The sequence below is a fragment of the Gopherus evgoodei genome, chromosome 3 (assembly GCF_007399415.2).
Source record: "Gopherus evgoodei ecotype Sinaloan lineage chromosome 3, rGopEvg1_v1.p, whole genome shotgun sequence".
Taxonomy (NCBI): domain Eukaryota; kingdom Metazoa; phylum Chordata; order Testudines; family Testudinidae; genus Gopherus; species Gopherus evgoodei.
In genome coordinates, this window is record NC_044324.1 from 213,798,681 (window position 1) to 213,823,133 (window position 24,453).

General features: G+C 45.9%; 1 protein-coding gene across 1 annotated transcript in view; it reads left to right on the forward strand.

The window, feature by feature from the left end:
• The first annotated feature begins 4,769 nt into the window (after positions 1–4,769).
• Positions 4,770–24,453, forward strand: part of JAG1 (jagged canonical Notch ligand 1) — a 36,657-nt gene continuing 16,973 nt past the window's right edge. The window contains exons 1-4 of the mRNA XM_030557998.1: positions 4,770–5,218; positions 5,973–6,278; positions 16,746–16,797; positions 23,161–23,415. Of these exons, the coding sequence (XP_030413858.1) occupies positions 5,153–5,218; positions 5,973–6,278; positions 16,746–16,797; positions 23,161–23,415 (679 nt within the window). The 5' untranslated portion in view covers positions 4,770–5,152. The remainder of the gene's footprint in view (positions 5,219–5,972; positions 6,279–16,745; positions 16,798–23,160; positions 23,416–24,453) is intronic.

The window sequence follows — 24,453 nt, forward strand, 5'->3', positions numbered from 1 at the left end:
TGCATGATTTCAGGCAATCCTGGCGGATTGTTTTTAGCTGTAATCCAATGAGTCACAGAACTTTAAAAGGAAATTACAATTTCCCTAATGCACCAAAGAATTGATTTCATGACACCAGATCCTTGCAACCCAGACACTCTTTCTAAAGGTCATGATTCTGGTCCTACTGAAGACCTGGCTGGGCACACCCGCAGTGACTTCAATGGGAGCAGGATCCAGATGCTATATTAGGAAACTGATTCAGATCTGAAGTGCAGCATTACATGTAACACTGGCCCACAGCCTGCTCCATGTTTACAACTATTAACGTGGCTGTAACCTAATTATGTTAGAATGGGAAGATCAGCAGAAAGTAACTTTGCACAATGCAAAAAGCTCTGAGCCAAACCGTGAAAGGTTCTGAGAACCTGATAGGCACCCATATCTCCCACTGACCTCCAGGGAAGTTGTGCTGGGTCCGTATCTTTTAGAGACAGAAACAGGTAATGGGTTGGTGTAAATTGGCTTGGGGTATGGCTACACGTGCAGCGCTTTGAAATGCGAGTGTGGTCGCAGCGCCAGCACCGGGAGAGAGCTCTCCCGGTGCTGCAGGTACTCCACCTCCCTGTGGGGGTTAGCTTACAGCGCTGGGATGGGGCACTGTTTACACTGGCGCTTTGTAGCGCTGTAACTTGCTGTGCTCAGGGGGGTGTTTTTTCACATCCCTGAGCGAGAAAGTGGCAGCGCTGTAAAGCGCCAGTGTAGCCAAGACCTTAGTGTTCTTGACATCAGTGGAGTTATGTTGATTTACACCAGCTGAGGAGCTGGCCCTGTGAGTCTAGTGATCAGAGGTGGGCACTGAGAGTTAGGTCTTCTGGGGTAAAATTCTGACTTCACTAAATTAATGGAAATTTTGTCATTGACTTACGCAGAGCCAGCACTTCACCCCTTCTTTCTATCCACCTCTACCACTGACACACTGCATGACTTTGCCCAAGTCACTTAGGGCTTGGCTACACTCGAAACTCCAAAGCGCTGCCGCTGCAGTGCTTTGAAGTGCGAGTGTGGTCACGGTGCCAGTGCCGGGAGAGAGCTCTCCCAGCACTGCAGGTACTGCACCTCCCCGTGGGGATTAGCTTACAGCGCTGGGAGCCGCGCTCCCAGCCCTGGGGCACTGTTTACACTGGCGCTTTACAGCGCTGTAACTTGCTGTGCTCAAGGGGGTGTTTTTTCACACCCCTGAGCAAAAAAATTGCAGCGCTGTAAAGTGCCAGTGTAGCCAAGGCCTCAATCTCTCTGTACCTCGATTTACCCATCTGTAAAATGTGAATTCTAATACTGACGGAGAGAGGTTTAATTCATTGATGTTTGCAAAACACTTTGAGTTGCTTAGATAAGCAGTTTTCTCTAAATGCAGTTACATGTGCCAGGTGACTGAGTCATGGATACTGTGGGAACCATAACTTTGCATTTCCTGAGTACTGGAAAGTACTCATCAGGTCGAGTAACCTTTCACTTAAAGCCCAGCTCCGGCCATGCCCTTAAGGCACAGTGCATGCTACCAGGCAGCAGGATAGTTAATGCCCCAGAATAATGTTGGGTGAATAACATTGAATTGAATGTGCAATCTAATGAGCACACATCCAAATAAGCACAGAAGTCAGTTCATCCTCCTCCAAAATGCAGTCACTTCATGGATAAAATATGAGTGTTCACCAGCCCCAGGAACATGACAGAAAATATTAAGACTAGAAGTGAAGAATAATGCATAAGTAAACCTTTAGCATTCAAATCCTCTGTAGCTGCGATAATATTGCTACTATAGTATCAAACTCTTGTGCTCGAGCTCACAACTGAATTAAAGGTGATCTGTGTGAAACTGATCCTACACTTAAGCATGTTCCTAACTTTAAGCCCATACTTAACATTACATATGTGAGCAGTTCCATTGACTTCAGTGAGCCTACTCACATCTGTAAAGCTAAGTACCTGCTCAGTGTTTCAGGATCAGGGCCTATGCATATTTAAAATGTGGCATTTGTTGTGTCCTGTGCTGAATATTCCAATAGCAAAGATAAGAAGGAAACTAATTTTACACTTGCCTCCTTCTGGACCAAGAGCCTTTTACAATGACTATCTCTTCAAGTGAGATCCCATGGTGGACTAGGTCCTCATGAGCATGGAGAAGTCCGCTAGGTCCCTCTGTAGAATAGTTTTGCAAAAGAATGTTGGATATTATTGTATAGCCTCCTGCAAACTGGAATACTAAAATATGGACTGAAATAGAAATGGTCCTAGTCCATTCACACTGTTTTGAAAGGCTAGCCTCAGAAGCCATGTTAACATGAATAAGTTCTAAGCAAACACTGATCCTGCAAACACTTGGGCATATACTTAACTTTATATATATAAGCAGCCCCAATGAAATCAATGTTGCAACTCATGCTTGCAAGATTGGGATCTAACAGTGTTTAAAAGGAGATTGAACCTTCCCAACCCCCCCGTTTTAGATGCACAGAACTTCCCATCACTCCAGGTTTATTTTCTAAGAGGGTGATTTATCTGTGTAATAACGTCACAGTCCTGTGTGTGAATGGATGTAAAATCACAATATATTGCATGCTACCATGGCAGTACCAGGGAGAGGTACAATTGCTTTTTGGCTGGTTTTGTACTGAAACTATTCTCTCGAAAGGGAATCCTCTAATGATCTTATTTTTCTGGGGACCTTCAGTAGCCCCAAACGTGACACATTTTAGAGCAGGCAAGGCCTGTGTTGACAATACAAAGGGATTATTTCCAAATATGTAATTCACTTTTGCCCTGGAACTGAAAACAAGGAAAATAATTTTGGTTCTGAGGTTGGCTTTTGCATTGCTGGAGGAACTGACCAGTGTACAAGTACATCCTCTTAAATCAGGGTTCAATTAGGAGGTATTTCCCCCCTTTCCCCACTCCCCCCAGCTCCTGCAACCATGTGCTTGTGTCAGAATCTCAGCTTTCATCTAAAAAACAAAAAGAAAAGTTTCTAGCCCTCGTGATTATGAAGAAAAGCAGGGAAGTGTGGCCAAGTATATATAAGCCACACAGTGAGGCCTCCCTGAGTCTGCATACAGCCTGAGGCAATAACTGCGTGGAGTACCCTGTGCATCCGGAGGGGGTGTTAACTCCAAGATCCACTGCTTTGGGAAGCCCTGCTGACACCCTCCGCCCCAGCAGAGGACTGTGTGTTGGGCAGGAGAAGCAGCCTGCCACGAATCACACGCACAAATACTCTCTGAGACGGGGGTAAGCACTGGGTACCCCCTGCTTTTCTGGGGCTCCCCAGTGAGGATGGGGTGAAGGATTCACATACCACTGCTTCTGCCTCTCTGAGAGAGGCGGGGGTCCCATAATGCCTGGGGGTGCAGTGCAGTAGGGGTGTCCCTGGCTGCTTTAACCCAGTGTGACTAGGAAATTCCCTCCTTGTTTCTTGCCTTCCCAATGGGGGGAAAAGTAGCTCATACAAGAGCTGGAAGGCGTGCCTTGCTGGCAGCCGTGCCAGCCCATTCCCTGTACAGCCACCCCCCAGCAGACCTCTCCCCCCACCTAGGGTGACCAGATACCAAGTGTGAAAAATCGGGACGGGATGGGAGGTAACAGGAGCCTATATAAGAAAAAGACCCCAAAATCGGGACTGTCCCTATAAAAACTGAACACCTGGTCACCCTACCCCCAACTCCACTCCCACCAGGCCCAGTTGGGAGCCACCTACACTGCAGGGTGCCCAGTGCAGTGCCCTGCCCAGGGGATTCAGGTGCTGCCAGCCCAGTGCCTGCTTCCCCTCCCACACCCCTAGTGGAGGCCTGTTCCAGAGCCCCCCCGCCCCGGAGCAGCCGTGTGAACCCAAAGCGGGCGCACCCCGAGCGCCCGGGTCAGACCCAGGGCTGCAGAGGGCGGCCAGGCGGTGGGTTCGCTGCCCTGCCCACGTGGCTCCGGCTCGCAGCAGGTTCTCCGGACCAGGCTCGCCCCTCTCCGCGGCCCAGGGGCTGGCGGCTCATCTGGGGGTTCCCCCCTCGTGTGCACGCCCGTGTCCCGATCGCGGAGTGTAAGGGGGGGGGTTATTGGTGGTGTTGGGAGACAAGCCCCTAGAGGCTTTGCAAACTTTTGGGCTGCTGCTGCTGCAGACACACGCGTGCGTCGCCCTGGCCCCTTCCTCCCTCAGTCTGGGCTGGATCCTTTCCCGGAGAGTGGGGGGGGTCGCCTGAAATCACTTTCCTGCAGCTGCCCAAGGTCGGTGCTAAGATCCCCGGTGGATCCGCTACTGGCTTCAGCAGGGAGCCGGCTTTGCGAGTCCCCTTCCTCCAGGCTGGGCCCTGCACCCTGGCTGCGCTTTGCATTGGCTTTAGGGTGGGGGGCTGGATGGGACCTACCCCCCAGTGCCCCTGGGCTGCACCCGAAAGGGTTAACAACCCACCCGTTCCCAGCAGCAGCCCCTGGGGCTTCGACTGCCCCCTCCTGCAAGAGACACCTTGGCTGGCTGCAAGCGCCGTTCACACTGCCCCGCCGCATGAGGCTAGTCTTTGTGGCCAGCTAATCCGCATCCCCGCCCCATACCTGCCTGCCATTGCGCTCACCTGCTGCAAAGCTCCCGCCCCACCCCTGCTGCTCTCACACTCCCCTCCCCCCTCCCTCCAGGGAACCAGGCGGTGCCACTTCCCCCCCTCCCCTCCACCCTCCTCATGCATATTAATAGAGACGCATGCGCCGGCTGCGGCTTCCCCTCCTGCTGCCGCGGGATAGATGAAGCAGGCTGGCAGCGGCGGGGCTCCCAGACGGGCTTCCAGCTCCCTCTCTCTGTGCGCGTCGCATGTGTCCGTGCGTGTCTCTCGGGGGGGAGGGGGGCTCATTGTGCTGCCCTGACCGAGCGGTGGCAAGTGATTTGAAAGGAAGAAAAGGCTCCGAATAATTGCAATAAAAAAAGAAAGAAAAGAAAGAAAGGCGAGGGCGGCCGAGGCAGAATAAAAGGAGGCTGGGCTGCTTTGCATTGGAGATCGGGGCGCTATTGAGGAGCCGGTGAAAAGTGGTGTTGTTTTCCACTCGTGCATGCTCCAATCGGTGGAGTATATTAGAGTCGGGAGCAGCCGGCCGCAGCAGCAGTCTCGGCGCGAGCAGCAGCGTGCAAGGAGGCGGCATGCTCTTACCCAGGCGACCCGCTCTCGCCCCTCTGCTCCTCGCCTTGCTATGTCTGCGGGGAAAGGTACGTGAGCGCGAGCGCCCGTGGGGCTGCGGCTGCACCGGCCGGCCCCCCGCTTTCGCCAGGCTTCGTTGCGCTTTGCCCCGGGGTGGGCAGGGACGGGGACCGTCCTCTTGCGCGTTCACTAGGTCGCCCCGAAACGCGCCCTTGCTGTAGGCGCTACTTAATGTGCAACCCCCCCTCCCAAACAAACCTAAAAATCCTTAAACGTATGCAAGTGCTGCAGACAAGGGGTTGTGGATTCATGTAGTGAGATTTAATCCCAGTTTGTTGGGTGGGGGATCCGGCCTTTAGCAAGATTTAATTGCTGCTCATTTCCCTGTTTTGATTTAAAAAAGCCCCTTACTGGGTGCAGGTCACCCCTGAAGATGTTTTGCTTAACAGGGTTCATTGCACTCTTTCCTCTGCATATCAGCGTTGGCTGCGTTTTCAAATCTTAGCGGTGGCACCTGGTTTGGCTGTCCCTGTTTGACAGAGCCGATACCCCCCGTCCCGCCCCCCATTCAGAGCCAGTGTCCTGGTTGCCCGACGGGGTTGCAGTGCCCCCGGCAGGAGCTGGAGACGAGGCTCTGCTCTCACGCCCTCCTGATTATCTGGGAGATGCAAGTCTGGCGCTTCGCAGGGTCCGAAACTCGCTTTAAAAAACCCTCCGTTTGGGATTGAATCCCCCGCGATCTGCGCTCTCTTGTTACAGCCGCTTAAAGCAACCCAACAAGCCGGTGACCCTTTTCTCTCCCTCCCTTTCTTGGATGCACAGGTGACTCGAGCGTCCGGACAGTTCGAGCTGGAGATCTTATCCATGCAAAACGTCAATGGCGAATTGCAAAATGGGAATTGCTGCGATGGCCCCCGAAACCCAGGAGATAGGAAGTGCACCAAAGACGAGTGTGATACGTATTTTAAAGTTTGCCTGAAGGAGTATCAGTCCCGGGTCTCTGCTGGCGGCCCTTGCAGCTTCGGCTCCGGATCTACTCCTGTCATCGGAGGAAATACCTTTAATTTAAAATATAACCGGAATAACGAAAGGAACCGGATTGTTCTCCCGTTCAGCTTTGCCTGGCCGGTGAGTCAATACCATGCTGCGGGGGAGGGGTGCTCCAAGGTGCTCTGCATGGAAGCCTGTTCCTCTGAGTTGTAATATGGGCGGGGTGGGGGGGTCTTATGAAGTCAGTGGGGGGACTGGATCCTGGCTTTACAAAGAGGAAAGGGAGCCCCCTAACCTAATCCTGTTTGTGCCTTACAAAGCAGATCCACGTCTAGCTGGGTCAGGGGAGCAAACTCGGGATCTTTGCACTTTACAGCACCAATAAGTCTCTTAAGAGTTATAAGGTCAGAAGTTCACTCCCCCTCCCTCTTTGCCAGTTAAGGCTTGTGCAGCAGCCAAAAGAGTGGCGGGGACGGGGGCTGTCCAGTGATTCCCATAGGAACTGTGTGTCATGACTGGCTCCCTTCCCTGGGAGTGTTTGGGAAAGCTGCCTGCTTTCCCCAAGGGGAATCTCATTGCAGGCCTTGGTGTTGATGGAAGCTGCTGCTGCTATTTGCAAACAAGCTGCCAACTTCCCAGGGAATCTTGTTACAGGCTTCCAGGCACTTGCAGACTCCGGAAGCTAAATAAAGAGCCTGGGCTTAACTTTCCACCTTGTACATTGCACTCTGCTCCCCCTCCACCGCTGGATAGTTAGTTGGCTCCCTGTTCCTGGGTTCCCAGCATCCCTGGCTCCCTCCCCCAACAGCTGGGTTTGCAAACTCAGTGGCAGGGCAGAGACCACAAGGAGGTGGGGCCCAGGGCCATGTGCTTTGCTAGAACTGTGGTGTTACTCCTGGCAAAGCCTCAGCGCAGAGTGGGGAGGGGGCTTAAATTCTCAGTGTTTCCCAGAGCTCCCTATGACCCCCCACCCCACACACATGCTTTGATTCAGAAAACTCCAGTGGTTTTAAAATACCTGCTGGAGCTCTGCTCCGGACAACTCTTGCCGAACCTAGGGCCTGAATATAGTCAGTTCTCCAAATGGGTCATGAAACCACTGCTTGGAGTACAACAGCAGGCTATACAACACTCCTCCTCTTGCTGTTTGCCTGTAATGTGTATACTCCAGCTCTGTTAGGGTCTCCTAAACTGGCTAAGATTTTCAAAGCTGGGTGCTTAAATTTAGACATCCCCCCAAAAAAAATCAGCAACCCCAAAACAAACCCTGATCTCTTTTAATTCCCCCTCAGAGGTGCTGGGAAAGCATAGCTTCCCTAGGCCAGCTGAGTGCTCTGCCTTGCTCAGTCAGGCCATTCTAACCTAGGTGCCTTAATATGGCTTTACTTTCTTTCCTTGCCCAAGGTCAGACTCCTAAAGTGCTCTTAACTGCCTCCTGGGAGAGGAGGGAGTGTCCTTTCCCATCCCCAACCCCTACCCTTGCTGGTAAGCCTGAAGCCTATGTAAGCTTTCCACCCTCTCCCAAACTTGGCCCTTCTCCATGGGATAAGAACCAAAGGAGTCCCTGGAGCACCATCTCAGTCCCTCCCCCTTCTTCCTCCCCCCAATTGTAGTGCAGGCATTGACTCCATAATCTCAAAGCAGCCAGCCAGCCTTGTGTTCTGAAAATGCCTGTGCTGCCTCCTACCTGTCTTTAGTGCAGTGGTTCTCAAACGTTTGTACTGGTGACCCCTTTCACATAGCAAGCCTCTGAATGTGACCCCCCCCTTATAAATTAAAAAGCACTTGTTTATGTATTTAACACCATTATAAGTGCTGGAGGCAAAGTGGGGTTTGGGGTGGTGGCTGACAGCTTGTGACACCCCCTCATGTAATAATCTTGTGACCCCCTTGAGGGGTCCTGGACCCCTGCTTTAGTGAGTGTCAGGCTGGGGATTTTTCTCCCCCAAGACCTGAAGGCTTCAGGGATAAACGCAAGCCCATGTTTTGAAGCATTGCAAAGTACAATAGTATAGTTTGCACAACTGTGTTGGAAGTGTAAGCTCTTTTTTTTTAAATTGAGAAGTTTTCTCATTTCAAATATGCCACTGACAGGATGAAGGGTTTTGTAAAAATCTGTGGTATCTGAAGTACTGCCAGGGGCTGTGGTGCTTCTGCTCTAGGCTCTGACATTTTCACAAAGGTCTGGTTCATCTAGGGTGGTTTTTATCTTAACTTTAAAAAAAAAAAAAAAAACTCAACCCTCAAGTGTGTTGAATTTTTAAGATCATTGGTAACTTGTTCACAGATGTGCAGAAGATGAAGGCATTAAGAAACCAGCACCCGGACTGCATATATTAGCTGGATCTAATCAGGCTGAGGAATCCTAGGATAGTAGAAAACCATCTTTGCACCATCTCCTCTCGAAAGCCTTTTGGTTGGTGTGAAGTTAGAAGTGCTGACTCCTATGGTAGAACTTTAATGAGTTGGGTCAGACCCTCTACAGAAAACAAGCTGTTCTAAGATTGAAGTTATCACCTACTTGTTCACTTATCCAGCCTGCTTTTGCTTCGATGGGGAAATAGTCATTGTGATTCTTAAAGCATTTGAACAAAGGAATAGTTAATGTGGCAAAGCTCTTGTCTGGACTAAAATTAAGTATGCAAACTATTTCAAGAGACCCTACATTTTTTTAATATACGAATAGAATATTGAATCAGTTTTAATGTGGTGCTAATGTGACTCTGCAATGGAAACTTTGGTCCTACTCAATTCAATGACCTCATTTGTGCTCGTTTTAAAACACTATTTTCTCTCTATCTTAAGCGTGAGGACAAAAGTTTGTCTTGTAACAATTTGTCAGATACAGATTTGACTTGTATAGGCCAAATGGAGAATTCCACTGAAGGTTAACAGAAGGCAGAGCTAAGCGTTAATCATATTGCCAAGTGGCAATTCATAGTGGCCTCTGAATATGCATCAGTTCTGTTATCTTTCTGTTTGAGGAAGGGCTTTTCTTGGGCATTCCTGCTTTAGTGAGTAACATGAGGAAGCCTTGTTGCCTTGACTACGCTTTTTTGACATCTTTTTTTCCCATGCCAAACTGCTTCTTTGTGCCTTTTGTTGAAAATAGTTTTAAGACCATTTTTAGCTCCGTAAAGATTTTTATGCACTGGGCAGGGTTTAAAAAAAACAATCCAAGTTTGTGCTGATCACTTTAATTCTTAGACTCAGTTCCTAAAACGAACATAGATCTGAAGTGCTGGAACTCGCCTTCTAAGAACATTGCTGTTGTGTAGGGTTTGATCTGTATCCTTGTGAGTAATGAGTGAAGATAGCGGGCTGTAAATTCATTTAAGTGATTGGAGGCTAGAATAAGTTGCTAGGCAACGGGGCAACGGACCAGCATGAAGGAAATAAAGACTACATCCAGAAAGCTGCACCTGCAGCCGTAAGCCAAAGAATGTGCGAATTGTAATGCCTCTTGAAAAATACAGCTATACTCTAGCTAAATGCACAATTCATTTTAAGGCACTGGGAACTTCCTTCAGAACTTTGTACATCCATTAAACCCATAGGTAAGTTTCAAACCAAAAATGTCTGTGTTCCTTGTGTTGAAGTTTGTCTTTGCAGGTTATTGAGCATAAATGGTCAGTCAAAATCCAAAAGCATTAACTTAGGATCAGTTATAAGAATGGCATTTTCCAAAATGGACTGCAAAATCTCATGCCTTCTCATGCTTTAAAGGAGCCCTGCATTCAGCAAAGTTCAGCACTGGTTGTGTTTATGCAAAGAGATACCTTGGGGTTCACTGAGGCTATAAACATGAGGCGAGTCAAAGTTGGCCTCCTTTGTGGTGCCCATATCTCAGAATTCAAACTGCTTGTTTATCCTGATAAATTAAATTGTGATCCTCGTAATCATTTCATGTTGGCACAATTGTATCAAGGCACCAAGAATCTGAGGTGTAAAAACCTCTAAACTGCTTCACTGCAGAACTTAAGTTTTGGATTTCCTATGTTTCTTTCACCCTTTGGCTAAGAAAAGTCTTTTTTTAATCAGCAAAACTTATGCCTGTGAAAGAAACTCTCTGGACTGGCATTACATATTACATATTTTCTCTAACAGTCACTAGCCAGAAATATAAAGACTTTTTTGGGGGGAGAGGCTGGTTATAGGTTTTGACGGACATGTGTAATGTCAACATCCCTAATTTTAGGTAGTGGCCCTGGGAAGAAGAACATATCAACATTGGAACATGTGTACCACTTGAATTATTGGTAAACAAATGCTTTTCCCATCTGAGTGCCATGGTTTGAATGGGCACTGTTCTCCAAAATGGAGTGTGTATTAAATGAACATAACTGGAACATAACTGGCATCCAAATTCAAACTCTTCTTGAGGACTGTAGAGGAGTGATGTGTCTTTTGAAAGTTACCTCTTCCACTCCTAATCTATCCCTTCTTTAGGGACTCTTTTGTTCCAATCCAATTTTTGACTTCACCTTTAGTGTGCATCCATTTTATTACAGTGCCTATAGCCATAGTCTGTCCATAAGAAAATCAGTCCCACTAACTACTTTCGTATGCAGGTTTTTAGTTTGTTTTTTATTTAAATAAAGGCTTGCTCTAGCTGACTTTGGGAGCTGAATTGGGCCCAGGGTAGCCCTCCTTAAAGCATATATGGAAGCTTCTTTAGATAGCATACATTAGGCACTGTCCTCTCATAACTTGTGTAGCTGGATGTCTGCCTTTGTATTGCATAAGACTTGATACCTTTTGGGTTAGCTTTTCTCAGGTTAATTAGAACCGTATGTCCCTCTATTTCAATATGGACTGAAGATTAGAGTGCAAGAACACTAATTCTTATTGCTATTACAACTGATGATGCTGTTCATTACATGAGATGCTGCTATTTTGTCTCTTGACTAGAAATTAGTTTTTAATAAAAACGAGATGCAGTTTTCCCAGGCTCAGGCCTAAAAATCCTATGGCACCTGTGGACTTCAGCCACCGTTCTTTAATACACTTTAAAAACACCAAACAAACTGGGAACAGGATTGGTGTTAAAAACCTTGAATTCACACTTAGTACAGAATCACTGGCATTGAGGGTCTTTTAGTAACCTACATGCATCTTCTAGATGGGGAAGGATGTGGAAAGAAAACGGAGTGATGTTAGTGTCGTGTTGCTGCCTGGAACTCGTGATTCTGTGGTCACTGCTCTACAGCATCAATTACACTCATTACTGTTGTTGTATCCCAAAGAAACTGTAAAATGTGGATAGAGGTGGTTAAAGTGGTTTGTAACTAGTCAAACATTGAGTCCTTTACCAGCTCAGCCCAGTTTTTATGCACTTGGGTAATAAGTAGAAAGGCCTCTTGTTCAGGCTTGCTCTGTGTGAACCTGACTGTTTTGCTTGGCTGGCTACTAGGTATTTTCTCTATTAACCTTGCCACCCTTTTGTAACTGGTGCATTTAATTATCACTGGGATGCTTTAAACAGGTAGGGAGAAGGACAAGAATAGTGGGTAACCTTATTGGGGAGGGTTTTAAGTGATCATTGACATCTTGGCCTACTTACTGGGTCTTTTTGGTGACAAGCGAGAGCTTTGTGGAAAAAATAACCATGTAATCAGATAAGGCACTGATTAAAATGCTATTGTAATATTCTACCCCCTGCCATTGAGATTTCCCCCCTGCCGCCCCCCAAACTGAAGTCTGTTAAAATTGAGATGCCATAGTTTTTTAAAGATCTTTTTCTGGCGCATTGTTTGGTTAGTGCATTCTAGTGCTGTGATTAGAATACATTGTAGTCCGGCCACCCAGACGGAGGCATTGACTGCTAATATTAACCAAGAACAATAGCATGGCCATACTGACTGCAGTGAGGATTACAGGACATAATGGGGCCTATCCAAAAATAATGCTAATACAGGACAAGCAACAGGAAGCAGCAGTAGACTCAGCAGAGTTCGGCTCCCAGACAAACCATGGACTTACTTCACACAATGGCAACTTCAGCACATTATGTATTCACAGGATACTCATTATTCCAGCAGGCTTGCCAGATCAGAGATCAGCCTGCTTTATTGGATGCAGCACACATAGTTCGGATGGCGGTAATTTTGTGTCCTTCATCGTTTGGCAGGAGGACAGCTGTATCTCGGAGAAGGTCTTGACTGGTTCAGCTTGTGCTGTCAAGGAGAGAGGCTCCTGGCAACTGCTAATGTAGCTGCATTTGTTTGTATGGCCCATTCTAATGTGGCAATAGAGTAGTTTTTACCTCTCTCAGCAGAGAGGAGACGGGGTGAAAAGTTGCTCTATCAAGAGCGAAGTGTGTTATCACATGGGCACATTGTGATTGGTCCTCAGAGATGCTGCCCTGCATGCAGAGTGTGTTAATGTAACCTTTGAAGTTCTTGAAAGCCATGGCCTATGGGAGGTGAGGTTACTGCTTGTATAAACAAAAAACCTGAATAGTATGCAATGCCATCTTGGGTACAGAGAGTAAAACTTGTAGGGTTGTGTTTTATGTAGGAAGGCCCAGCGAGAAGCTTGCAAGCTACCCTGTGTTGAATAAAGGAGATGAGTCTGTCTCTCCTCTTCCTTCTCCTGCTGAGGGGGACATCCAATGAATGTGTCCAAACTAGTAATATTCAGCTTTGAAGAGCTGCTCTGTCAACAAATGGAGCAGGAGCTAACGGGATGGCCCCGATGTGATCAGGTGTTCGTGTGGTGTCATCTTGACTCCATGTCATCATGTGGTGATGTGGCACCACAGTGAGAACTGTGCTGAGCAATCAGAGGAAGTGGTATTGTGGCTAGCTGTAAATCTGTTCTGGGCTCTGTCTGTCTCGCTCTCCCCCTCCACCCGCTGGAGGTTTTAAAATGTTCCTCATTTCTTCCTTCCCCGCCACGCCCACTTTAGCCAATGGGCGGAGTTGCTGCAGCTCTCAGCTCGTGGTCTCCTGTTCCAGCATGGAGTGCGTAGGGACTGGCACGCTGCCTGAGACCCAGGCAGAGCGAGAGGGGAGCTGCAAGTCAGGCTTGTCTCCACATGTGGCTGTCAGGGCACAGGTTGAGTATTGCTGTGGTTAACCTGATTTCCCTGTTTGACAGAAGAGAAGCATGTACAAAAGTCAAATCGGACTTCCTGCTGCTCGTCGCGAAGCATGCGAAACACTGAATTGGCAGGTGTCTTGGGTGGTTAACTCTCTAGGATAGGAGTCGCAACCCCCCAAAGGGGGAATATCCCTTCACAAATAACAAGAACATTCTTCTGCTGCTCTGTCTGGTTGGATCACTGTTCTTCATGTGGGGGATCAAGATCCCAAAGGATCTAATGATTTTTTTTGGGGGGAGGGAGTTTTAAAGGAGCTTGCTTCCTGGCCCCTGACAGTCCTCAGCACCTGCCTTCTGAAAATCTGGCCTCTTTAAGCTGTGTCAGTTTTGGCCCTTAAAATTTAGTCCCATGTGAAAACACTGACAACTATTTCTTCCAAAGACTTCTCTGTTTTTAAACCTGTCCTGGATTATGCATCCATTCTGGCCGTGACTTAAAACACTGAATAATCTGAAGAGGCAGCAATATCCTGTCACACCCTCACAAGTGACCACCAATGACAGATTTAAAGGGTCACAAAAGTTCTTCATGGGTTCTGTCCTCTACAGATCAGGAATAAATATGGTGATGGTTGGCTTAGAACTGCCAAGAGTTCTCAAAACTCTTTTTTGGTTTCACTTTGCTATCTAACCAACCTCCACAAATGTATTTAGTGCTCCCAATACTACCTACCATAAGCCCAGCTATTTTAACGATCCCCTAGCTTTGGTAAACTTGTTCAGATGTGACCATGATTCATAGCATGTTCTTGGTTTTGATTAAAGGATGAGTGTGTGAACATTCTGCAAACCAGTGGCTTGAGTTCCTTTCTAGCATGAGACCAAAGCTGGCTTGAATCTTTGCCTTCTGGTCGAGATCAGATTTATAGTGGCTAATTGGGTGTGACTCCAGCATAGTTCACTGCTGATTTGCTGCCTGGTACCTTGCTTTGATGGAATAAGGTGCATGATGTGGAATTCTTGTGTCTGGATGTATATTTATTCAAAGATGTGCAGAGGTCAGTTGTGAGCATGGGAAAGATTAAACCTCCATGCTGTAAGTAGTCATTCCTGAGATATCTTAACTGTTGATCTGTAAAGTGGGGATGATGGGCACCTTTTAAAATAGTCTAATAGCTCAACACTATGTAGTCTTTGCAGAGAAATTCCTTATGGGATGGTCAGATTAATGCAATCATCTGATTGCATTTCAGGGGGTTTACTAGCTTTGTTTTTTGAAACTTCTTAAAAAAAAAAAGTCTAGTTGATAAACTTCCTTGAGCACAGATGTTCCACTCTTTGTCAGGGAGGGCACAACCAAGTGGATGAAAGGACAGTTCTCTCCCAATCACAAAATATGGCTTTCTTTAGCTAAACATTTTTCTGTTTTTTAAAAAAAAAACTTGCAAAGATTTTTATTTTATTTTTGGAGGGAGGAGGTTGCCATGTTAAGTGTTGTTTTTAAATGAAGCCCTGTGGTTTGTTGAAAATTCGTTACACAGGTATGTGGCAACAGTAGCTCTTAAAGCAGGGATTCTGCCTTTCCTTTCCTCCAGGGTGGATTTATGTTGGTAAACAAGCCTAAGAACTTAGCAGGGACTGTTGCTATGTGTTCAGATGGAACATCTTCCAAAACAATTATGCAAGGCAAAAAGGAGAACATCCTTAACTTTATTGAAATAGTGCAAGTTGTTGTCATAATTTATTCTCCGTTGTAGCATAATATTTTTGCAAGCTTGCTGTAACATGTCACACTCTGTTTTGGGTTTGGCGGTGTTGTAATTAAACAGAGGAGGAGAGGTGACAGTAGCCATGCCAGAAGCGAAATGAAATGCACATTTAATTATGTCTCCGGAATTTTTACCTCTGACTTGTGTGGGAAAGCCTTCTAAAGCTGTTTCAGAGCATTTCCTCCAAGTTGCAAGGCTTTTCCCAGAATGGTAACAAATAATGTGTAACTTTATTGATGAAATATTAACCAAAAATGGTGAGGGCCGATCTATACTTTGCTGGGAAGGTTGGGCACATGTCTTGGCTTGCCCAGCTTTGCTTGCTTTTTCAAAGCATTTTCCCACAGTTATCAGTGAACGAAATGGAATCTGAGTCTGCTTTGAATATGAAACGTATTTAGGCTAGATTCCAAGCTAGTGTCCATCACAAACTAGATTTTTTTTTTTTTCATTCAAAGGCTGCATGCTGTGTCCAGTCGTGAGAAATTAGTTGGCTTTGACTTTTTTGGGGGAAGGGAGGTCAGGAGGAGTTTTGAAGTCTGCCTGATGCTTACACTACCTTGCAGCTATAGTCCTTTTATAAACTGGGTTTTGTTTCTGGTCACACAGTATTTAATTGCTACATGCGACTCTCTCTTTACAAATGGACAGATATTTACTGCTGGCAAGAATAGAAGTGAGTGTGAAAAAGAAACCACACGACTCAACTTCTCTTGCACAAGATTCTAACTTGTGCATCATTGTTTTTCACATACCCTCCCTCCAAAAGGTTAGACTGACATCTGACTAAATCAAACACACCACCTCTGTTTCCTTTTTTCTAAATTCTTAACCTTTTGACTCTCTTTAAAAATCTGTATCTAAGCCTAGACATTTTTCTGGTAGCATGACAGTATTGAGGGGGAGAGAAATACAGGATCAGGCTAAAACATGGCCTAATAAAGGTGGGGAAAGTTCTAATGACTCTTCCTGAGTCAGGTTTGACGATAAAGGGAACTTAGCTGTAGAACCTGGCATACTTCCAGCCTGAAGCAATCAGCCTCTTTGGTTAGTGGAGCTGCTGATTATTATTATGGGAATGCTAGAGACCTGATTGGCAGATAGTCTGTCTATAAATGTGACACATACGTGTCTCCCGCTTCCCTAATTCTTCCAAATAGTATGAGCCAAGGCTTTGTTTGACAGAGCCTCTCCCTCCCCACCCCCTTCCAAGATTCATCAGTTCTTGCCTTAGTTACCTGATACTTGTGGGAGCAGGCGGCCTAGTGCGGACAAAGCTTTCAAAGGGGTGCTGAAAAGCAAAGCCCTCTAGAGACTGCGCTGCCGAGGCCAAGCAGAATAATCTTTGCAACACCCCTTGCTTTCAGGATGGAAAAAGTCGTGATCTAAAACAAAATAAAAAATCTAAGTTTTGTAACTAAAACTCTCCAAGCAGCTGATCATTCCCCCCCAACTATGTGCATTTTTGCCAAACTTGCACATTCTAATTTACAGTATAGTGTCAAAAGCTGTACTTCCTGGTTAAGCACATAAGATGCATTAATGATGACAAAGATGAGACCTTTCACCTTGAATTGCTCAAGTCACCTTATCCAGTCTGACTTAAGAGGTTACAAGAGGATCACGTTTGTCTCAAGTATAATCTGTTGCCTATTTCTGTTTTCAGTGGATTTATTGAATCGTCTTGGTGAGATGGTGATTTGAATTTTTTATTTAAAAATGTTTGTTTGCTTTTTTGAAAGGTGCTGTCTGTCTGAGGTGCAGTACTAATGTATATATTTTTGTTTTGCAGCGATCCTATACATTGCTTGTTGAGGCGTGGGATTACAGCAATGACACTGCTAGTAAGTATTCATTCCTTGGTTTTCTCATTCAAAATGCCTCCATCAGCTCCCTGCTGAAAGGCTTTTATGTGAATGGGGCTCCTTTGTGACTGTATTCCACCCTCAGTTTGTGGGAGGACTTCTGCTGGAGCTCTGCATGTAATTCTAAAGCACCTTGCAGGAAATAGGGAAGGCACACAATCTGCAGCGCAGGGGATCTGCAGTGCAGACTGCAGGGTCTGGGTCTATGATAAACAAGGATATGCGTTGGTATGGCCTACATCCGTTCCAGGGAGGGGAAAAATCCAAGTGGCAATGAGGGGTACAATTTTTAAAAGGGATTAAGTCCTCTTTTAAAAAACTACTTGAGGAGCAGGAACCTAAATCCTCTTGACTGTCAATGGGATTTAAGTGTCAGTCGCTTAAGGACCCTTGAGAACTTTTTTTCCTAGGCTACACATCACTTATAAAAGCCACAGTGAGACTCAATGTAGTCATTATCTAAACGGTTTTAGAAAGATGAGAAGCTGGTGGTAGTACTTGTTTTTCTTGGGTGTGTGTCGGGGGTAGGTTCTCTATCTAGGGATTTGTATTCAGGAAATATGTAGCAGACACCACCCAATAAAGTTGGCTGAAACATGGGGGATGTGTGAGGGGGAAGATCTTCCCCTGAAATGTCTTTGTTTGGCCAATTTCTTTGTCCTTGTGTGGTCAGTTTCGGCTTTATGTACTAGGCAGAGGAATCTATAAACCCCAATGGCTGGTGAGCTATGCTGCTGATATCCAACTGTCACTGGGGTGTGTATACCTATAATTAAAGGTTAATATTCACTGTATAAACTACCACTGCATTTGGGAGTTCAGGGCTGTGCCTCTGTTGTGGTTCCTTCTCTGGGTCCCTAAGACTCCCATGCTGCTGTTGTCAGAAGCAAAACTGTTTATTGTGTCAAGGAATTGGAAATGCTCTGCCAAATGTTGCGAAGAAAACACCAGACCTTCTGTTCACCAACTGGATGTCTGTGCCCCCTTCCCACCCCTCACAATGCAGTGAGCCCTACTTGAACTGTGAAGACAAACTACTTAAATCATCCATAGCTTGGGACTCGAATGGGCTCCGGATGCAGCATGGTAGAGGAGCCCATAGATGTGTGTGAAGTGCCAAAGCCCTGCACTTTAAGGGTATGGCGACACTTGAAATTTCAAAGCGCTGCCGCGGCAGCGCTTTGAAGCGTGAGTGTGGTCGGAGCACCAGCGCTGGGAGAGAGCTCTCCCAGCGCTGCACGTAAACCACATCCTCTACGGGTGTAGCTTGCAGCGCTGGGAGCCGCGCTCCCAGCGCTGTGACACTGATTACACTGAGGCTTTACAACGCTGTATCTTGCAGCGCTCGGGGGTGTTTTTTCACGCCCCTGAGCGCGAAAGTTGCAGCGCTGTAAAGTGCCAGTGTAGCCAAGCCCTTAGTTAGATCTGTAGGGGCAAACCCCTGTGCCTCTGTGGACCCCACGGAGGCCGTGCCTGGGCACAAGGATCCCTCTGCACAGATCAGATTTCAGGACCAGGCGTAACTTTCTATGTCCCACTAGTTCCACAAATTAAGAAGGCCACACGTAACAAAACTAATGAAAACTGCCAATAAGTGACACCCATGCTCTCCTTTCCTGTCTATAGCCTGGTCTATGCTGGGGGGGGGGGGGGAATTGATCAAGTTACGCAGCTTCAGCTATGTGAATAACGTAGCTGAAGTCGATGTACTTAGGTCGACTTACCATGGTTTCTGCACCGCGGTGAGTCGACTGCTGCCGCTCCCCCGTCAACTCCGCCTGCGCCTCTCACGGTGCTGGAGTATAGGAGTTGACGGGAGAGCACTCGGGGATCGATTTATCGCATCGAGACTAGACACGATAAATCAATCCCCGCTGGATCAGTTGCTGCCCCCAATCCGGTGGGTAGTATAGACATACCTTATGACTAATGACGCTCTCTGATAGAGCAGCATGCATGATTTGAAGTCCAGGATCACTGCTCAGGGAACCTTTCGGCCTTGATTGCACAAACTTTATTCAAGGGGAAAAATATCTAAAGGTGCTTCTATACTGGCAGTGTCAAATTATAAACGGAAGAGGTCTGCATTTAAAATGAAGGTCTTGTTTATAGTAAGATCGCAGGGTTTTTTTCCAGCCTGGATCTCTGCCATCTCTACTATTATTGGAACTCATCTTTTTTTTCATGAAACAGACTTTCCAGAGCTTCACAATGAATCCTTTCTTTGCTCTAATCTTCTGGAAGCAAAATTGTCTTCAGAGAAAACTGCCTCATGGTTCCTCCCCCTCCACCCGCCCAAACAGTCTGTTTGGCCCAGTGCAGACTTGGTCTTGCACATGTTCCTGATTAAACTTTCTCTCAGTTGCTTCACCATTGTATATTTTTAATTGGGTCATCTAAGTGACCCTATTGCACAAACACTTCCTCCTTCCTGGAGTGTCACCACCTTGCTGACAGTAGACTCACCCATCTTTAAAGGGATATCTCCATAGAATTTTTAACAGGGGATACCAAGCTTTCAATAAAATTCTTAAATGGTTGAAGTTCTATAGGCTTCTACAGCATTTCCTAGGAAACCCTAATAGTTTAATTCCATTAAATTCTACTGGACTCTTTTCTTTGGGGCTGTTGGAAAAAGTAGGGCATGGTACCATTGTGTCCTGGACACTGCTCTAGCAGGGTTCATGTTTTAATGGCATATGACAGACCTGATGGAAATTTGGTCATTTAAAAAAAAACAAACAAAAAACTAGACTTGACTGTCTCTTCTCTGTATCCTTGTCTTCCCCACCAGCAGTTTTGCTGTATCCCATGTAGCACTTAAGGTGAAACTTTGGCTCCATTGGGTATGTCTACATGGCATGACTCAGTCTCACCGGGCTTGGGGCTGTTTAATTGTCATGTAGATGTTCAGGCGCGGGCTGGAGGTTGGGGTCTAGGACCTTGCAAGCTGGGACAGTCCCAGAATGTCTACACTGCAGCTAAACAGCCTGATCTCCACAAGCCCAAGTCAGCTGGCATGGGCCCACTGTGGGTTTTTAATTGCAGTGTAGACATAGCCATTGGAGTCCAAGGGAGTTTGACTTCCATGGGGCCAGGATTTAACCCAAAGGTGTTTCTAGCTTTGTCCTGGATTAGGTTCCAGCTCACTACCACTGTTGTTGCTTCATCAGTAAAACAAATGGAGCTGACAAGGGGTAAGACCAAGTGCTATTATAGCTTACTGGTATCAGTTGCATGTGAATTCAAGTCAAGCATAAGAGGCTTCAGCATCATGTAACTTAAACCGTAGCTGGAAGATGTTAGGAAGCCAAGATTTTAAAGGGGGCCAATTTCAGTGTCTAAAGTCACCTTATGGTGCCTAGCTTTTCTGAGGGTGGGTGCTCAGCAGTTTCTGAAAATTGGGCCCCCTACAAGGCATCTCAAGTTGGATACCGAACATTGCTGGTCACACTGTGAATCATAGAATATCAGGGTTGGAAGGGATCTCAGGAGGTATCTAGTCCAACCCCCTGCTCAAAGCAGGACCTATCCCCAGATTTTTGTCCCAGATCTCTAAATGACACCCTCAAGGATTGAACTCACAACCCTGGGTTTAGCAGGCCAATGCTCAAACTACCAGCTCTCTGGTGTTAAGAGCAGAGTACAAGCTTTAATATTGTCAGAGGGCTTCTCTTCCACCTCAGCAATTGCCAATTGGTTAATGTTTCCTCTAACTCCTTTATCAAAGCTTGGGATTCCCAAGTCAGATGTCATCAAGGGAATTATGAAGATCACTTTCTCTAGGCTGACTGGCTTCATTCTTATTAGTGTGTGCTCCTTATTAATCTGGTGTGGACTGGGAGTAGAAGGGCTGTGGTATCCTCTCCTGTGCTTCCAGGTGGGACTAGGGGGAGGGTGGGGAAAGAATACAAGGAAGAACATGGCATATGTGATTACGAAAATGCCTTTGCTCTCTGAGAAATGGCTATTGGCAGGTGTTGACCAGGGTCATGTATGCCCACATGAGCTCTCATCAGGAATTACATGTGCAGTGACATTACTGTGACCTGTATCCAAGAAAGATACTTTAATGGTAACCAGAAAAGACCAACTCCAGTCATCTTTATTTCATGATAAAACTGAATGCACTAAGGGCCTGATCCAAACCCCATTGTATTCATGGGAGTGTTGTCATTGGGTTCAGCAGGCTGTGGCTAAGGGCCTAAAGGACTAAGCAGTTTGAGTGAAACATGGCAGAGCTATCTACCTGTGCCACAAATACATGCTCCCAAATAAGGGGGAGGGGTGCCTGGGTGGAGGCAAGAAGGGAGCTCTGTACCATTTTTTGAAGGAAACGTGGCTTTCTGGTGCCATGGAGTGAAACGGGTGTGAATATGTGAAGCAACAATTCTCAGCTTTACCAGCAGGATTATAGAACGGATTTGCTTTTGATCTGACTCTCACTATCCTCTTCCTCATTCAGCATGAAAGGATGAAAAGGCACTAGACTGGGATTGGGCAGAGCTATGCCACAGACTCGATGCATGCCCTTGGCAAAGTCACTTAGACCCCAATTCAGCAAGGTACTTAAGCATGTGTATCTTTATCCATTGAGTAGACACACTGAAGACCAACAGATACATATGTGCTTAAGTACCTTGCTGAACTAGAGACTAATTTTACAGAAATAAGCTCACAAGATATTCCTTTATCCCAACAGAATTGCATTCAAGCTACAGCGTTGTACTGATGCAACTATACTGGTTTGAAATCAGCATAGTTAAAGCAGTGCAAAAAACAGTCTGTTCATAATGGGGGGGAGGGAACCTACATTACAAATTACTCATAGCTCTGAAAAATGAGTTAGAAAGAACATTTTTAAAACCTAAAGTAAATAAGTGGATGCTATTAACGCTAAACTATAAAAATGCAATAGACACTGGACTCGTGCACCCAAGAATACCATGACAGTTTAAACAGAGATCAACAGGCGTCTCTGGTGGGATAGTGAATACTTCGATTTATTTGGCTTTTCTTAGCTAGAGATGAATTGTTACTGCTTTGAATAACCGTCGTCGTGTTTGGAAGTTCATTCTGAAAGCTAAAAGCAGGCTCTCATGAACACATTTAAAGAAATTTAGAAAGAAAATAGCTGATGTCTTCATCAGCTTTGCAAAAGTTTTATTCGCCTTCAAGTCTGCCTTATATAAAGTCCCAAACCTTAAGTGTTGAAAGAACAAGTAAATGTTTTGATTCATTTTAATTCTTAAATGTGATAGTCCTTCAGACAGAGCATTCTAACACATTACTGGCAAAGGGCCCTTCTCGTTTAGAATTTTTCTAACTCTGGATTATGCTCCCATATACAGAAGTCTGGCCTGATACTTCAGTTTTGTATTCGCACTGGGTTTGCAAGGGTATTCTGGCTATTTTATGATAAACTTTCACTCTGCAGTCAAGTGCTTCTAGCAGCAGGTCGTAAGGCAGTGTCAGATCATTTTAAGTCACAAGACCTGGACTACAAAGTGAAATACCACAGATATATACCATGTTCCATGCTCATGTGAAATATTATTATTTCAGGCTGTGATTTAGACAGTTGTATGTTTCTAAAAGCCAGAAAATTTTGCTGGAACTAAATGTCAAGTACAAAGTTTAAACTCTTTAAGGAGAGACGGGGAAAGCTATACTCCACATAAAGCAATTTGAGTTATTTGTACAGATCTCCATTAGGCGAGTGTCAGCTAACATCTAAAATGCTAATTTTCACAGTATTTCCTGGCCAAAACTGAATGAGAATCACGTATGCCAGATGTCCACTAGACTTCTCATGTAGAAAACTCTTTATACCTGGCTTCCAGAAGCCTGCAAGGATTTTGCATGTGTCTGTCCAATTTGAAAGGTTACCTTATTAGGCTATAATATTAGGGCTGGAGGTTTTCACAAATACTGTAACAGACAATACAATACTAATTGAAGCAGTGCAAAATGCATGGTGCACCACGCTTAGATTCCTATCCCTGTTATAGGTAGGAGTAAATGCAGTTCTGTTTTCCTCCTCGATTTGCTAATCTTATGGTTCTTATTGGGAGTCTTAAGTATGAGCTACTAAAAAGGGGCGGGTCAGCATGGGCCTAACTGTTCTCACTGACCTGAAGAGAAACCAGATTGAGTACACAATATGTGCATGTCTGTTAATGGCATAGGCTTTGGGGCAACTTCTTTTCTTAATTTTGGAGACCCAATTAAATAAAGCCAGCATATAGCAGTCTCTCGATCCTGTTTGTGAGACTGACTGACTTCCATCCAGTTCAGATGACCAACAAAGTGTTAACCTCTCCCTTCACTTCTGACCTCTAGATCCTGATAGCATTATTGAAAAGGCATCCCACTCCGGTATGATCAATCCGAGCCGTCAGTGGCAGACTTTGAAACAAAACGCAGGCATTGCCCATTTTGAGTACCAGATCCGGGTGACTTGTGATGAGCATTACTATGGCTTTGGCTGCAACAAGTTTTGTCGACCAAGAGACGACTTCTTTGGCCACCATACCTGTGATCAGAACGGCAACAAGACTTGTCTGGAAGGCTGGATGGGGCCAGAATGCAGCAAAGGTGTGTAACTAGTTTTGTACTGATAATGGTCTTGGATAGTTCCATGGACATGGAGCACTTAACCTCAAGGTTGCTATTCTGTTGCCTGCTAATGTCAGCCCGATTCCTAGAGGATAACCATCCACACCATCGTAACCCCTCACTGGTGCCTTTGTTGGTAGCCTTGCAGAGGCGCCAAGGATTGATTGGGCAAGAACTGTTCTCTCCAGTTCAGGGTTAAGGTGGACTGACTGGACAGCATACTTATTGATGCTTTTATCTCTTTTTGGAGCTACCATGGCTGCCCATGTACCCATTATATAGATAATGGATTTTATTCTATGGGGCTTTCTATTTAATGGGCAGAATTTTCAAAAGCGCCTAATGACTTGTTTAAACTTTACCCAAAATCTCTTTTGAGCCGCATATCAATTCAAGAAGCACTGGAATATTAGCAGGTGTCCTCTTCAATTGAGTAACACTGATTACCCACTTCATAGCCTGGGGGTGGAATCTGGCCTCATTTGAAGCCAGTGAGGGTTTTGCCACTGACTTCTACAGGACCAAGATTTTCCCTTGTGAGGCAGAATGTTTTGTGTGGTGCTTCAGGGTGAGCAGGAAGAGATGTCGTGAAGCTGAATGGGCAAATAAAAAACCTTTCAGCCGCAGAGTTCCAGGCAGTCTCCTACATGAGTGGATGTTGCGGAGCGTGTTCTCAATCCCTTAGCAGTGTGAACTGCCGCAAGAGAAATGCGGAACCCTGTGTCAGCAAAACGTGTTTGATAAAATATATGTGCAGTTTCAATCTAGACCCATTGAAATGGGGTGTGCACACAGGTCTGGGAGACAACAGCTGGTTATTACCAAGCCAACTAGCACTGCATTTTTTGTAAAGTGAGGGAAGGGCTGCTCTCACCTTCTGATGCAGAAAGAGAAATTATTGTAGAACATCATGGGGTGCAAGTTTATTAGGCACAATGGCTTCTCTGGGGTTGATACAAGTTCTTAAAACAGCATCATGTGGGATCCCTATTTAGTTAGCTGCCTGGATGGATTTGC